Source organism: Micromys minutus (genome assembly GCF_963924665.1).
Source record: "Micromys minutus genome assembly, chromosome: X".
Taxonomy (NCBI): Eukaryota; Metazoa; Chordata; class Mammalia; order Rodentia; family Muridae; genus Micromys; species Micromys minutus.
The window spans coordinates 73,562,551-73,578,895 of NC_137970.1; the positions used below are offsets into that span (position 1 = coordinate 73,562,551).

At 39.1% G+C, this 16,345-nt stretch overlaps 2 protein-coding genes across 2 annotated transcripts in view; one reads left to right on the forward strand and one right to left on the reverse strand.

Moving 5' to 3' along the window:
• Positions 1 to 10,548, forward strand: part of CENPI (centromere protein I) — a gene marked incomplete at its 5' end in the record, with an annotated part of 51,647 nt that extends 41,099 nt beyond the window's left edge. Inside the window, 2 exons of the mRNA XM_080909839.1 lie at positions 9,744 to 9,785; positions 10,426 to 10,548. Of these exons, the coding sequence (XP_080765965.1) occupies positions 9,744 to 9,785; positions 10,426 to 10,536 (153 nt within the window). The 3' untranslated portion in view covers positions 10,537 to 10,548. The remainder of the gene's footprint in view (positions 1 to 9,743; positions 9,786 to 10,425) is intronic.
• NOX1 (NADPH oxidase 1) overlaps positions 1 to 16,345 on the reverse strand; it is a gene marked incomplete at both ends in the record, with an annotated part of 376,148 nt that overhangs the window by 270,656 nt on the left and 89,147 nt on the right. The gene's annotated exons all lie outside the window — the stretch shown is intronic.

The window sequence follows — 16,345 nt, forward strand, 5'->3', positions numbered from 1 at the left end:
AATCTTTGACCTTAGAGTACTAGCCATTGCTGTTCTGTTCAGGAAAGTTTCCCCTGTGCCTATGTGTTCTAAGGTTTTCACTAATTTCTCTTCTAAGAGTTTCAGTGTAGCTGGTTTAATGTGGAGATCTTTGATCCACTTGCACTTGAGCTTTGGACAAGGAGATAAGAAAGGGTCTATTTTCATTCTTCTGCATGTTGAGTGCCAGTTGGACCAACATCATTGGTGTCCTTTCTCCATTTAATGTTTACAGCTCCTTTGTCAAAATTCAAGTGAACATCTATGTGAGGGCTCATTTCTGGACCTTCTATTCTATTCCATTGATCCATGTGCCTATCTCTGTACCAGTACCATGCAGTTTTCAGCACAATTGCCTTGTAATATAGCTTGAGGTCAGGGATGGTGATTCCCACAGATGATTTCTTGTTGTTGAGGATGGATTTCGCTATTCTAGGTTTTTTGTTATTCCAGATGAATTTGCACATTGCTCTTTCCAGATCAATGAAGACTTGGGTTGGAATTTTTGATGGGGATTGCAGTGAATCTGTAGATTAATTTTGATAAGATGCCCATTTTTACAATGTTGATCCTTCCAATCCATGAGCATGGGAGATCTTTCCATCTTCTGGTATCTTCCTCGATTTCCTTCTTCAGAGATTTGAAGTTCTTGTCATACAGGTCCTTCACTTGCTTAGTTAGAGTCACACCAAAGTATATCATATTGTTTGTGACTATTGTGAAGGGTATCTTTTCCCTAATTTCTTTCTCCACGTGTTTGTCCTTTGAATAGAGGAAGGCTCATGATTTGTTTGAGTTAATATTATATCCAGCCACTTTGCTGAACTTGATTATCAGCTGTAGAAATTCTCTGGTGGAATTTTTGGGGTCATTTACGTATATTATCATGTCATCTGCAAATAGTGATATTTTTACTTCTTTCTTTCCAATTTTTATCCCTTTGATTTCCTTTTGCTGTCTAATTGCTCCGGCCAGGACTTCCAGTACTATGTTGAATATGTAGGGGGAGACTGGGCAGCCTTGTCGAGTCCCTGATTTTAGTGGGATTGCTTCAAGTTTCTCACCATTAAGTTTGATGTTGGCTATTGGTTTGCTATATATTGCTTTTATTATGTTTAGATATGGGCCTTGTGTTCGTGTTTTTTCCAAGACTTTTAACATGAATGGGTGTTGAAGTTTGTCAAATGCTTTCTCAGCATCTAGTAAGATGACCGTGTGGATTTTTTTCTTAGAGATTGTTTATGTGGTGAATTACATTGATGGATTTCCGTATATTAAACCATCCCTGTATCCCAGGGATGAAGCCTACTTGATCATGGTGAATGATCGTTTTTGTTGTGTTCTTGGATTTGGTTTGCAAGGATTTTGTTGAGTATTTTTTGCACCAATGTTCATAAGGGAGATTGGTCTGAAGTTCTCTTTCCTTGTAGGAACGAGGGTTATTATGGTCTCGAAAATGAGTTAGGTAGTGTTCTATCAGACTCTATTTTGTGGAATAGTTTGGAGAGTATTGGTATTAGGTCATCAATAAATGTCTGATAAAATTCTGCACTGAACCCATCTGGACCTGGACTTTTTTTTGTTGGGAGGCTATTGATATCTGCTTCGATTTCTTTAGGTGTTATGGAATTATTTAGATGGTTTACCTAGTCCTGGTCTAACTTTAGAATCTGGTATCTGTCTAGGATTTTATCCATTTCCTCCAGATTTTCCAGCTTTGTTGAATATAGGTGTTTGTAGTAGGATCTGATGATTTCTTGAATTTCCTCAGTTTCAGTTGTTATGCCTCCACTTTTCTTTTTGATTTTGTTAATTTGGATACTCTCTTTTTCCTCTAGTTAGTCTGGCTAAAGGTTTCTCAATCTTGTTAATTTTCTCAAAGAACTAGCTCTTAGTTTTGTTGATTCTTTGAATTGTTTTTGTTTTTTTGTTTCTATTTGGTCAATTACTGCTCTGAGTTTGATTATTTCATGCCATCTACTCCTCTTGGGTGTATCTGCTTCCTTTTGTTCTAGAGCTATCAACTGTGCTGTCAATGGAGCTAGTCTGTCCTCTCTCCGTTTTCTTTTTGGAAGCACTCAGAGCTATGAGTTGTCCTCTCAGTACTGCTTTCATTGCATCCCATAGGTTTGGGTATGTTGTGTTTTCATTTTCATTAAATTCCAGAAAATCCTTAATTTCTTTCTTTATTTCTTCTTTGACCCTGCTATCGTTTTATAGAGTATTGTTCAGTTTCCATGTGTATATGGGCTTCTTGTTGTCTTTGTTGTTATTAAAGACCAGCCTTAGCCCATGGGAGTATTTCAATCTTCTTATATCTATTGAGGCTTGTGTTGTGACCGATTATGTGGTCAATTTTGGAGAAGGTGCCGTGAGGGGCTGAGAAGAAGTTGTATTCTTTTGTTTTAGGGTGAAATGTTCTGTAGATGTCTATTAATTCCAATTGGTTCCTAACCTCTGCTGGTTTCACTGCATCCTTGTTCAGTTTCTGTTTCCATGATCTGTCCATTGATGAGAGTGGGCTGTTGAGGTCTCCCACTATTATTGTGTGGGGTGCAATGTATTTTTTTGATCTTTAGTAGGGTTTCTTTTATGAATATGGGTACTCTTGTATTTGGTGCATATATATTAAGTTTGTGAGTTCCTCTTTACAAATTTTCCCTGTAATGAGTAAAAAGTGTCCTTCCTTATCTTTTTTGATAACTTTTGGTTGAAAATCTACTTTATTCGATATTAGAATGGCTACTCCCGCTTGCTTCTTGGGGCCGTTTGCTTGGTAGGTTTTTTTCCCAACCTTTTACTCTGAGATAAGTGTCTGTCTTTGTCTCTGAGATGAGTTTCCTGTATGCAGCAAAGTGATAGATTCTGTTTATGCATCTAGTCTGATAGCCTCTATCTTTTTATTGGGTAATTGAGTACATTTATGTTAACAGATATTAAGGAATAGTGGTTGCTGTTTCCTGCTATTTTTGCTTTTAGAGGTAGAATTGTGTCTGTGTCTTTCTTCTTTTGGTTTTCTTGCTTAGTGATTTTCTTGTTATTTCTAGAATGTAGTTTTCCTCCTTGTATTGAGTTTTCCACCTATTATTCTTTGTAGGGCTGGATTCGTGGTTAGATATTATGTAAATTTAATTTTCTCCTGGAATATCTTGGTCTCTCCATCTATGGTGATTGAGAGTTTTGCTGGGTATAGCAGTCTGGGCTAACATTTGTGTTCTCTTATGGTCTGTATGATGTCTTCCCAGGATCTTCTAGCTTTCATAGTCTGTGTTGAGAAGTCGGGTGTAATTATGATTGGTCTGCCTTTATATGTTCCATGACTTTTTTTCCTTACTGCTTTTCGTATTCTTTCTTTGTTTTTAACACTTGGCGTTTTGACTATTATGTGTCGGAATGAATTTCTATTCTGGTCCACTCTATTTGGAGTTCTGTAGGCTTCTTTTATGCTCGTGGTCATCTCATTTTTAAGGTTCGGGAAGTTTTCTTCTATGATTTTGTTGAAGATATTTACTGTGCCTCTCAGTTGATATTCTTCTCCCTCTTCTATTCCTATTATCCTTAGGTTCGGTCTTCTCATTGTGTCCTGGATCTTCTGGACATTTTGGGTTAGGAGCTTTTTGGCTTTTGCATCTTCTCTGACTGTTTTGTCTATGTTTTCCATGTTGTCTTCAGCCCCTGAGATTCTCTCTTTAATCTCTTGTTGTCTGTTGTAGATGCTTACATCTGTGACTCCCAATTTCTTTTTTTAGTTTTCTATCTATAGGGTTGTCTCTTTTAGTGTTTTTTTTTTTTTTTTTTATTGTTTCTATTTCCATTTTCAATTCCTTCATCTCTTTGGTTCTGTTTTCCTGTATTTCTTTGAGTGTTTTCCGTGTTTCCTCTTTAAAAGCATCTATATGTTTATGGTTGTCCTCCCGTACTTGTCTAAGGGAGTTATTCACGCTCTTCTTAAAGATCTCCATCATCGTCTTCAGGTATGATTTCAAGTCTGGGTCTTCTTTTTCTGGAGTGTTTGGCAATCCACTGTTCGCTGTGATGGGAGAGCTGGGTTCTGATGTTGCCAGGTTGTCTTGGTTTCCATTGGTTAGGTTCTTTCACTTTCCTCTTGCCATCTTGTTGTCTGTGATTATATGTGGTCTTGTTGTTGGTGACTGGTTCCCGTCTCTCTCATGGACCTGAGGTCAGTACAGTCTCACCAGGCCTGTGTTACTGGATCTCCACTGTTCCAGGTGGCAAATGGCCAGTGTTTGGTCTGTGCTCAAGGCCTTTCTGTACAGATACCGAGTCCCTATGGTAGAGTTCCTACTTCCCCAAACCAACTGGAGGGCTTCGTTTTCCAAGTGCTGTGCCTTGCCCTCTTTGCGCTTTGGCTACTCACAGTGCAGTCTCACCAGGCCTGTGTTCCTGGAACTCAGCTGTTCCAGGTGGCAAATGGCCTGAGCATTTTGTCTGTGTGTAAGCAGTATTTTTATTTTAAAAATTTACATCTATTCATGTGTGTTTAGGTGGAGTGAAGTGGAGTTCACATGTGCTATAGCACTCTTGTGGTGGTCAGAGAACTAATTGTAGCAGTCAGTTCTCTCGGATCCTGTGGGTTCTCGGAATTGAATCAAGGTCATCAGGCTTAGCAGGAAGCACTTTTACTCATTCAGCCGTCTTGCTGGCCTTGGATGTACTTTAAATGTGTATAGCGTCTACCTAAAAGAATACTATTTTGTTGTTTTGGAGACAGGATTTTTTAAAAGTTTGGAAAGACATAGGTGGCCATCTGTCTTTGAAGTCTGTTCAAGAATACAATATGAGACAGTGGGAAGATTTTCTAGCAGAGCCATAGTCCAGTAAGTCAGCATCTACTATTGATATTTGCTTTCTCTGTGGAGGATCGTTTTTTATAAGAGGAGGGCCAAGTGGAAGTAGGAATGGAGAACAGGGTATTGCGAGAGTCTACATGAGATCCTGCGGATGATTTTTTGGTGCAGGTGGTTCCCATGGAGACTAGTAGAAATGGACTGCCTTGATTTTGACATGTGTTTAGTGCAGGCAGAAGTGCTGATGATAGTGTGTGGTTGAAGGTAGGAATGAGAAAGGGACTTTTGTTTGGGTTGCTGTGATTCCAGTTATTAGGGGAATTCTAGAGAAAACTGGAGGTGCTTGGTTACCTTGTTTATGAAGGGAGGACAAGTTAAAACTGTGTTTGGACCTATTTAAGTTTTAGGTGACTGTAGACACTCAGGAACAAAGTGTTAAGAAACTTTGAAATAGTGTCTTGGAGCACAAGAAGAAAGGTTGGAAGTTAGAGAAATAAATAAAATATGGAGTTAGCATGCTCGTTTGGACCTATTTAAGTTTTAGGTGACTGTAGACACTCAGGAATAAAATGTTAGGAAACTTTTAAATAGTGTCTTGGAGCACAAGAAGAAAGGTTGGAAGTTAGAGAAATAAATAAAATGTGGAGTTAGCATGCTCTGTATCTCATTATTTCCTAAACCATATTTGGTCAATCCCGTGTATATCAGAAATCAGCTTGTGACCATTTGCAACCAGGTACCAACCACAATTTTTTTGTTGTTCTTTGTTGTTTGAGAGTGCAGAAACAGGTTGCCTTCAGACTTGATGAATTACAGTAGCTTGGCAAAAATTTTCTGAAGATAATCGTTTAATCCTCCAGAAACAAAATGGAGAAGAAAAAAAAAAAAAAAACATACACATACCAAACTTGCCCGAAGCAGGAGCCAAAAATCTGATCCTTCATATTGGTAGGCTCTAGGAAACCTCTGCAGGCAACAAGGTCCATAGATGCTTAAGTCTCATTGAGTGCTTTGCATATAACCTATGCACCTCCTCTTGTGTACCAATGCTCCTTGGCTTGGGGTGAGATTTTTGTCCGGCAGGATTCATGATAAATTTCAAATATCTTAAGTTGAAGCATCATTGAGTTGAAAACTGTCTTTAAGTCATCTCTGAAATGCTAATGTAGTACAGTATTTGTTGTAATTACTTAACTATTTCTTAATTACTTACTAAGTATTCAGTAGAGAGTAAGTTCTGTGTAAAGAGTTGTTATAACATATTGTTTAGGGAATATTGGTAAGAAAAGTAGTCTGTATATGTTCAGAACAAACAGTTCCATGTGCCTTATAACAGTACACAAATGCTAGGTGAACACTATTGAAACCAAGAGGGCCTTGGGGAGCTACAGCAGGGCATGCCAGCACATCATTCCATTTATGTGGACTCAGCATACTGCTCAGCACATAACAGATTCAAGTTTTGACTGGCGATTCTATTTTATTTTCCACCAGTAGTTTTGATTCTAGGTTGATTATCTGTAGATGTGGAATATGTGGCTATGGAGGGTCAATAATCAACATCTTTACACATTTGGAATGCTGTCACCAATAGCCTTTAGATCTTTTAAGAAATGCCTCTTTATCAGCACTATGGCAAGCACATGCTCACTCGAGCACGCACGTGCACACACTCGTGAGTGAGCGAGCGAGCGCACACGCGCACACACACACACACACACACACACACACGCACACACTCACACAAAATGCTTTTGTGGATTTGCAAATACTAATATGTTTATAAAAATGTTAAGGATATGCCTACACCTGAAACAACTCATTTTGGGTTACAAAATGAAAATGCTAAGCATGAAAAAGCACCATTGAGGTGAAGATGGAGTCTTTGTCAGGACCTACCTAGCATGTACAGGGCCCTGGATTTGATCTCCAGTGCTTCAAAAAACAAGACAAGGACTATATAGCAAACTTCTTGCATTGTAAGAGTTCAATATGTAGGATTTTCTGTTAGTCATATTAAAATGTATCATGCCTAACCAAGAATACAGTGATGATTAAAGCCTAGTAAAGACTGAGTCTCACAGAATCTATGTAATGCTGCTTACCTCATTCAATTTTTTCATTCCTTTTTAGCACTTTTTTTTTTTTTTACTTTTTTTAGCTTAGCTTTCAAACTGTTGGGCTTTGTCATTGCATTTTCCTACCTCTTTTGATGATCTTTCTCCTGCACTTTTCCAACTCCCCTACTCCTTCGTGGATCTTCCATCCTCCCCAATATCTCTCACCCACTTTATGCCACAGGCATTTCATTACTCTTTTCCTTTCCTCCTTCCTTAACACCCCATTTCCACATGCTCCCCTTTCCAGTTTTAAACTCCCCTACACACATACATGCACGTGCAGAAACTCAATTTTGTGTTTTGGGGTTAGGCAGATGGCCCGGTCAGTAAAGTAATTGCAGGGCAACAGAATGACCTGAGTTTGATCCTGAGAGCCCACAGTTTTAAAAAGCCAGGAGTGTGCTTGTAAAGCCAGTGCTGAAGAGATGGGTGGATCACTGGGCCAGCCAGCCTTCTCTAATAGACCAGCCTCAGGTCACTGAAGAGATGCTCAAAAACAGGGTGCTTAAGGACCCATACCAGGTTCCCTTCTGATCTTTGCATATGTGTACTTGAACATATACACACAAGTATACAGAGAATCTAGGATACACATAGGAGAGAAGAAACAGTATGTGTCTTTCTAAATTTGGATTATTTTGCCCCGAGATGCTAATTTAGATTCCCACCCATTTTCCTGCACATGTCATAATTTCAGTTTTCTTTATGGCTAAATGAATTCAGTTGGTGACCGTACCACATTTTCTTTATGCATTAATCTATGGATGGATATAAAGGGTGTCTCATTTTTTATGAACAGTGCAGTAACAGACACATATGTTCAAGTATCTCATGATGATGTTCACAGTCATTACAGCCATTTATTATCCAACAAGCAGTTAATAAGGGAGCCTCTTTAGCATTTGTTGCTGTTTCTCTTTTGTTTGATTGTGATTTCTTTTTATTTTATGTGTATGGATGGTTTGAGTGTGTGTGTGTGTGTGTGTGTGTGTGTGTGTGTGTGTGTGCGCCACAGGTATGATTGGTGCCCCCAGGGGTTATAAAAGGTCCAGTTCCCTGCATCTAGAATTACAAAGGATTGTAAGCCATCGAATGGGTGTGAACTAAATCCCATGCAAGAGCAGCAGCAAGTGCTCTTAAGCGTTGAGCCATCTCTAGCCCCATGTTTTCCTAAAGGCCATTCTGACTTGGTTGAAATGGAATATCAAGGCAGTGTTAATCTTTGTTTTCCTGATGGCTACAGATGTCAAACACTTCATAAGATGTTTATTAGCCATTTGTATTTCTTCTTTCAAGATTTTTTTTTTTGTTTAGTTTGTTGCATCATTGATTGGATAGTTTGTTTTGTGATGTTTAATTTTTATAGTCCTTTAGATACTAGCTCGCTGTCTACAGTTTAGCTGGCAGAGATTTTGTCTGAATCTGTGGATTATCTGCTGGTAGTCTTTATTGCTGTGAACATGCTTTTCGGTTTCTGTAAGGCCACTTGTCAGTTCTTGGGAGTGTGTTCTGTACCGTTAGAATCCTTTCCAGAAAGCTTTGCTTATGCTTGTATTCTAAAGAGTTTGTTCTGCAGCAGTTGGAGAATTTCCGTTCTTACGTTGTGGTCTTTGTTTCATTTTGGCTTTATTTTCAAGGAAGGTAAAAGATACAGATCTAATTTTATTCTTTTGCACTTATAAATGTAGTTTTCAAGGCAGCTGTGATAAACACCAAAAATTCAAGTAATCCCTTTCAGCATATTGAAATAAGACTAGAAATCAATAGTAAGAGAAACTACATAGATACCCAGAGACTAAAGAATACACTTTTAAATGTATGGATTATAGGAATTGACTTTGGAGTTTTAAAATTCCTAGAATCAAATGAGATTATAGCACAAGCTACTAGAACCTCGTATACAGCATTTCTAGAGGGAAAGCTAATAGCCATAGGTGCTTACATTACATAAATCCTAGTAAGGTCTGGAGCGATGATTTACTGGATAAGAGCACTTACTGATTTTGAAGAGGACCAGCATCTGTTCCCAGCAGCAATGCAGTTGGGTTACCTCCATCTGTAACTAGTTCCCAGGGATCCAATGCCTTCTAACCTCTGTAAGCACCAGACACATGTGGTGCACATATATACATTCAGGCAAAGCACGCACATATATTTTAAAACATTCTCAACAACATTTTAAAAACAGTGACCTTAAACTAATGAAGAACAAGTTTCTGGAAACATAGTAAATGGCAAGAAATAATAAAGATTAGAACAGAAATAAATAGAAACTAAAAGAGCAATATACAAACTTGCTGCAACAAAATGTGGATTCTCTTAGTTGATAAACAAAATTGACAAAAGCTTAGCCAAACTAAGTAAAAATAAATAAATCAATAAACTTAGAGATGAGCCATGCTTTATTACAGCGGACTCCAGTAAAATCCAGGAAGGGTGGAGATGGCCTAGCAGCATGGAAAACTGAAGATGTCATGTTTTTGTCTTTTAAGGTGACATTCAAATGCCACACTTCTTAGAGAAAAGGTCTTTAATGATTGTGTACAAAATAAAAAGAGAACACCATAGATTAGCTAAATTTAGGAGCTTAGTTATCCACTATGCGTTTATTGTTCCTCTTGTGCTCTTAGGAAAAAGGAAGTGGGGGGGGGGATAGAGAGTGTTTTCTCAGGAGTCCCGGCAGATGGTAAGACTAGAACTTAGTGAGATGAAGTGGGAAGAACCATGATTACTGTCTGATGACTTTTGTTAACCTACTGTGTTCATCTCTATGATTCCTCATTTCCTTTTTTTAAAGGAGAGCCCAGAAGAAACGACAGTACACCTGACCTCTCTTTGGGTAAATAAATTTACTTTCCTCACAGAGGGACTTCATGTAGTTTAAACAAAAGATTTTGTATGCCTTTTCTTTTTTCCTAGTCTTATTCCTCCTGCCTCCAAAAAGTGAAAATGAAATGTTTGCCTTCATAATGCAGTCAAATTCCTTTTATCCAGATTTATTGGCATAGACTTTCATTGTGTCTAGAGTATAACTCTAACTAGTTTGACTCTTGCTATTCTGATCATTCATGGTCTCATGTAATAGTACAGTTGTATGTATCTAAAATGAACCTGATGTAACTACACTGTGTACAGTGTTTTCATTATCCTAGAGAATCCTCCTGTGTACACAGAAAAGACAGTGAGTGAAAAAGTATCTTTAGTGTCCTTTATTTTAGATACTGAATTTCTAGAGGATGAATTTCTAGTGATGTTTTTCCAGCTCATAGTGCTTTGCTCTGATGAATGTTTCATCAATACAATTAAAGCAGTATTTAGCACTTTGATTAATTTAGTAACAGTTCTAATCAAGAACCTAGCTCCTCTAAGTTGTTTTCAATATGCATCCAAGACTTCGTAAACTTTTCTGGGGAAAGAAAAGAATGTAGGGAACAAGCATCCATGTTCAATAAGTAATTTTCCCTTTTTTGTACCTGCAGGGGACAAAATGGAACTGTTATTTGGACTATTTATATTCAGAGGGTTTTCAAGGCTTTAAATTTTTCATAAAAAGTAGTATCCATCGTTCTTCTGTCTCCAAAAGAACATAGTGAACAGTGACATAAACAGATGCCGTGCTGGACTAAATTCTTACTGCTGGAGAGACCAAGTAGCTCAGCATGAGTTTCTGCATCCGTTTCACAAGCTCACTGCCAGCTTTAAGGAGTACTGAGACTGGCCTTCTGTCCATGGCTCAGGAGAGCCTTACTGTTGACTAACTTAATTTTAGTATTCAGATTTTAAGGTTACTAATGAAAAAGAACCTCTTTATCTTCTAGTTATGTTTTCACTGAATTATACATGAAAAGACATATCTGCTTTCTAGTAGGAAATTTGCTCTGCATTTTTGTCTGCTATGTTAGGGGAAGAGAACAAGTAATAAAAATTGAGTTACTCCTCAGACATACTTATGCATAATACTCTGCAGTCTCCGAAATCCTGGGGATATTTTGTTGTTGTACGATACTAATAATAGGATGCAATATGTGTGACTCTTAACAGTTCCAAGAAGCTGATAATTAAGTACCTGGGCCTGCATTGGGAGGAAAGAGAGGGGGAAAGATGAAGAAATTTCATTTTATTGGTTTGATTTCCTGAAAGCACTGTATTTGAATGTATATGTGTATGTATGTATTTATGTATATATTCTGATTTTAAATAATCAGGCCTAAATAAACTAACTTTAGCTTTACCTTTAGGAGTATTTCTGAATATTTTTTTAAATCCATAACAGGTAGAGTATTTTTGCTGAAAATTCATTGTAAATTTTTGTTTTATCACTACTGAACAACTTCTATTAAATACATCTACATTGAGAGTAACACCTGAACTTTCAATGGAGACTCTGCAAGCCAGAAAGGACTGAACAGATACTCTATAAGCTTCCAGCGAACACAGATGTCAGCATAGACTGCTATAACCAGCAAAACTATGATCCCAATCTCCAGAGAAAGAAAATTATTGCACAATAAAGCACATTAGAGCAGTTGGTCAAAATGGGTGGGGGTGCAGTTACCACATGTCTTAGTCAGGGTCTCTATTCCTGCACAAACATCATGACCAAGAAGCAAGTTGGGGAGGAAATGGTTTATTCAGCTTACACTTCCACACTGCTGTTCATCACCAGAGGAAGTCAGAACTAGACCTCAAGCAGGTTAGGAAGCAGGAGCTGAGGCAGAGGCCATGGAGGGATGTTACTTACTGGCTTGCTTCCCCTGGCTTGCTCAGCCTGCTTTCTTATAGAACCCAGGTCTACCAGAGGAATGGCACCACCCACAATGGGCTGGGCCCTCCTCCCTTGATCACTAGTTGAGAGAATGCCTTACAGCTGGATCTCATGGAGGCATTTTCTCAACTGAGGCTCCTTTCTCTATGATAACTCCAGCTTGTGTCAAGTTGACACAAAACCAGCCCGTACACCACACTACAGCAACAAAAAAAGGGGAATTAATAAGCACTGCTCATTAATAATTCAATATTAATGTCCTCAATTCTCCAATAACATGACATAGAAACTAGATTAGAAAACAGGATTCATTTTTCTGCTGAATTCAAGAACCTACCACTAAGGTAAGATATCACCTTATTGTAAAAGAATGTGAAAAAAGGGTATTTCAAGCAAATGTATCCAAGAAGCAAGCAGGATAGCTGTTTTAATGTCTGACAAAACAGACGTCAAGCCAAAGGAATCAGAAGAGGTACGGGATGATACTAGCTACCCATTAAAGGAAAACTCCATCAAGAAGATATTACAGTTACACTTAATGCACTGTATTAGTTAGGGTTCTCTAGGGAATCAGATATGATAGAATGAATCTATTTGGAGTTTATTAGAGGAGTTGAGTCCATAAGGCTGGGTGTCTCAACAGATCTTTTGTATACACCAGCATCCTGAAGAAGTGGGCTCTAATACTGGTGAAGGAATGAACTTGTCAGTGAGAGTAAGGACAAGCAGGCAAAAAGCAAAACATTTTCTTTCCTGTCCTTAGTTTATATTGGCTTGCATGAGAAGGTGTGGTACATATTTAAGGTGAGTCTTCCTACCTCAGATGATCCGGCTAGCTAAAAATCACTCCCAGGTGTATCTAGCTCCTGGGTTTTTAGTTAATTCCAGAAGTAGTCAAGTTGACAACTAAGAGGAGCTACCACATACATCAAGTTCAGTTCCCAGCGCGCGCGCACACACACACAGGATCATGACCATCTGCAACTCCATTTGCAGGAGATCCAACGAGCTCTTCTGTCCTCCTTAGTCACTGAGTATGCATGTGGTGCACATACACACATGCAGGCAAACATTCACTCCCATAAAAATAAATATATATTTTAAAGAGGACAGGAAAAGAAAGAAGAAAATATTTTAAATTCTAGCAGTGCCCTAAGCTTGATGCAAATCTATATCCAAGAAGTTCAAGAAAATATTAGCAAATCAAATTTAGTAATATATTGTACAAAAAAGAATTAATCATATTCCCTGACAAACTCTGATTCACTCCAGGGATGCCAGGTTAATTTAACATTGCAAAATCAGTTGACATATGTCAAGTCAAAAATGTTCTTTTCAAAAGTAAAGACAATCTAATAAATGCAGAGATATTCCATATTCATCTAGAAAACTGAATATAGTTAAAACAACATTTACCATACTCTTACAGTTTAATGTAATCTTTGTTTTAAAAAAATCCCAGCTGGCACTTATGGAAACCAACAAATTGGTTTTAAAATTCAAATAGGAGATGAAATAAAGGGAAGAAGAAGAGTTGAGGGAGGAGGACAAGAGGTCACATGTAAAGTGAGTGTAGAAAGAAGTCAGAGCAGGTTGGGGGAGGAAAGAGGGAAGAACATGGAGAGAAATAAAGGTTTGAAAAATGCTGTTTATGTGCTGAGTTTTACAGCATGAATGGTACTTGCATTGTGCAGTCATTTGGGCTAAGGTCTAGTCGGGGGAGTGTCTCTTAAGATCACAGTGTGGTGATTAGGGATGGATAGATGGCTGAGCAGTTAAGAGCACTTGTTCTTGCAGAGTACCTGGGTTTGTTTCTGAGCACCCATATCAAGTGTCTCAACTGCCTGTGCCTCAAGCTCTGGAGTATCTGACCCCCTCTCCTGTCCTCTGCAGGCATTCAAAAGTACTCCTGCATACTCGCATAAGCATGCACAAAAAAGAATAGACACAGATCAACAAAGTAGAGCGGAGAATTCAGGAATAAGTATATACCTTTAGGATAATGTGACTTGAGGCATGGTTGCCAAGAATTCTCAATGAGGTTAAGTCATAGTCTTTTCAATAAGTGGTTCTAGAATAGCTATATCCTAATTCAAAAGATTCTGCCTTGATTCTATGTCATGCCAGATGCAAAAATTTGCACAAAAATAAACCTGAATGTAAAATCTTATGGTATTAGATTTCTAGACAAAACAGGAGTAAATATGATCTTACATTAGGTGGTGATTTTTTTAGCTTCATAACCAAGTACACAGAATAAATGAAAAACAAATGTCAAAATTAAGAATTTCCTAGAAGACACCCAGAACCCCCAATCCCTCTGCCTTGCCATGCAGGCAAATGGGCATCACTATGATGAGCAAGTATGTGCTGGAAAGATGAGAGACAGAAGCAGAGTGGTTTGTGCAATATGAAGAGACAGAACTGGAGACAAGTGTAGTGAGGGTGAGCCGGGGCCATGGTAAAATCCCAGGCAGTAATAACACAAGGGATCCTTCCTGGGCCCATGTTACCACCAAAGGCTATGCAGATGCCCCTGGTCTGAGCTGCCAACTGGGGCCATGTTAATGTCTGAGGGCTGGGCAGAGGTAGCCCTTCCCCTCACTTGGGCAAAGTGGAGAGCTGGACCGGGTGATTCAGAAGAGCTCATGGGCTGACCAGTTCAGCTACCACCTGGGTCCCGATCCAGGGCTTTGAGTTGGCCACCCCAACATCTACGCCATCTATGAACTGTTGGAGCTTGTGAAGGGCCAGTCTGGCAGAACCAAAGCTGCAGGATCTCTGTGACAGGGTAACAATGGGGTATCCAGGAGGGGTTCTGATGAGGATCTAGTATTAATAGTGTAGCAGAAGCCCAAGGCCTTGAACCACACCGGTAATTCACTGCAATGAACATTTGCAAGTAAAACTGATTGGGCAGAAGAGTTTATATACTGTGTGACACAGTACAGCTTCCATGGTGAGATTTTATTTTTTGTGGGAGAGGTTGCAAAGGTGGAGGGCAGATTGTGGAGGGACAGGGAGATGAGTGGGATTGGGGTGTGTGATGTGAGATTCACACACTAAAATTAAAGTTTCTTTTAATAAAACATTAAAAATTAAGAATTTTCATGCTTCAGGATGGGTATAGTGGTGCACGTCTTTAATTACAGCACTCAGGAGACAGAGGCAAGCGAATCTCTGAGTTTGAGGCCAATCTGGTCTATAGAGAGTTCCAGGACAGCCAGGCCTACATGGAGAAACCCTATCTTGAAAAAAACAATAAAAAAGAATTTCCATGGTTTTCATAAGGCCATCATATTAGTGAAATTAAGCTAAGCCTCAACTTAATAGCAGGACCATGTCTAAACACACACACACACACACACACACACACACACACACACACACACTGCTGTGAAATGAACACAAAATGGAAAATGCTTGGAAATCTCTTGATAATCTTGCATTTAGACTATATCTAAGAATTGTTACAGCTCAGTGATCTAAAAAAAACACGCAAAGTACAATGAAAATCTGAAAAGCTATTTCCAAGGAAGGTATGAGTAAGTAGTGGGAGTTTGAAAAGGCTGGATTTGGCTCAGGGTTTTAGGCTTTCACTCTTTAGGCCCAGGTTCCTTTGATTCTGCGCCTCTGATGAGGCAGAACATGGAAGTGGGAATGTAAAGCACGGGCTGCTCACCTTGTGATCTATGGGAAGGAAGAAGAGGGCATCAGGTGTAACTTTCAATGGTGTGATCACAGCCACTCACTCCCTCCAGTTGCCACCCCATCTGCCCCCTGAAGTTTCCACTATCTCAAGATAACTGTACTCAACTGAGCCCCAAATATTCAGTGTATGAGCTGGAGGGGGCATTTCATACTCAATTCAAAGCATTGCCTAACTCTTACATCCTAAAGATCCTTAAGCCCTGTCATCTCAATATATTTCCAACCATGAAGAAATTACTTTGAATTTGTGAGAAGCAAGAAATTGTACTCAAGTTCTCCATTTGAGATCTTTCCTGAGGTATTTTGTCACTGTCATGACAGCAGCGGGCCCAAGACCCTTTGCTGTTACAGAGCTCTGTGCTCCTGTTAGGTCAGTTTATATAAGAAAAGCCTTATTGGGTAGTAATGAAGTATCATTTTTTTTTTTAGAGAGAATCTCCTTCCTGTATCCCAGGCTGGTCTTGAACTATGTAGCTGAGGATGGCACTACACTTGTGATCCTCCTGCCCCCATCTACAAAGTGCTGGGATTACAGATGTGTACCAACCATGTACAGTTTCTGTGCTTCTGTGGGTAGAAAACTTGGCCTTGCATCCTGGCAAGCTGTTTCCCGAGTCAGCTCCAGCTCCTTGCCTAGAAATGGAGGCATTTCCCTTGCCATCCATGAATTAAGTTGGTTTGAGTTTTTGGCAGATAACCAGTTTTCAAACTCCTCTTGGCTGCCTTTTCCTCTTCCCCTGCATCCAATTTTCTGGGGAAACGTTAGTGGAATCCATTTTGTCCCCAAACTTCTCCTTAGACTGACAGCGAGCAGGACTCCCCCTGTACTTGAGCGTTTTAATGATGTGTGGCTGATTTTCATAGCTGGACTATTTTACTGTTCTTCCAACCCTTCTGCCAAGTCTTCCACAAAGACTCCAGCC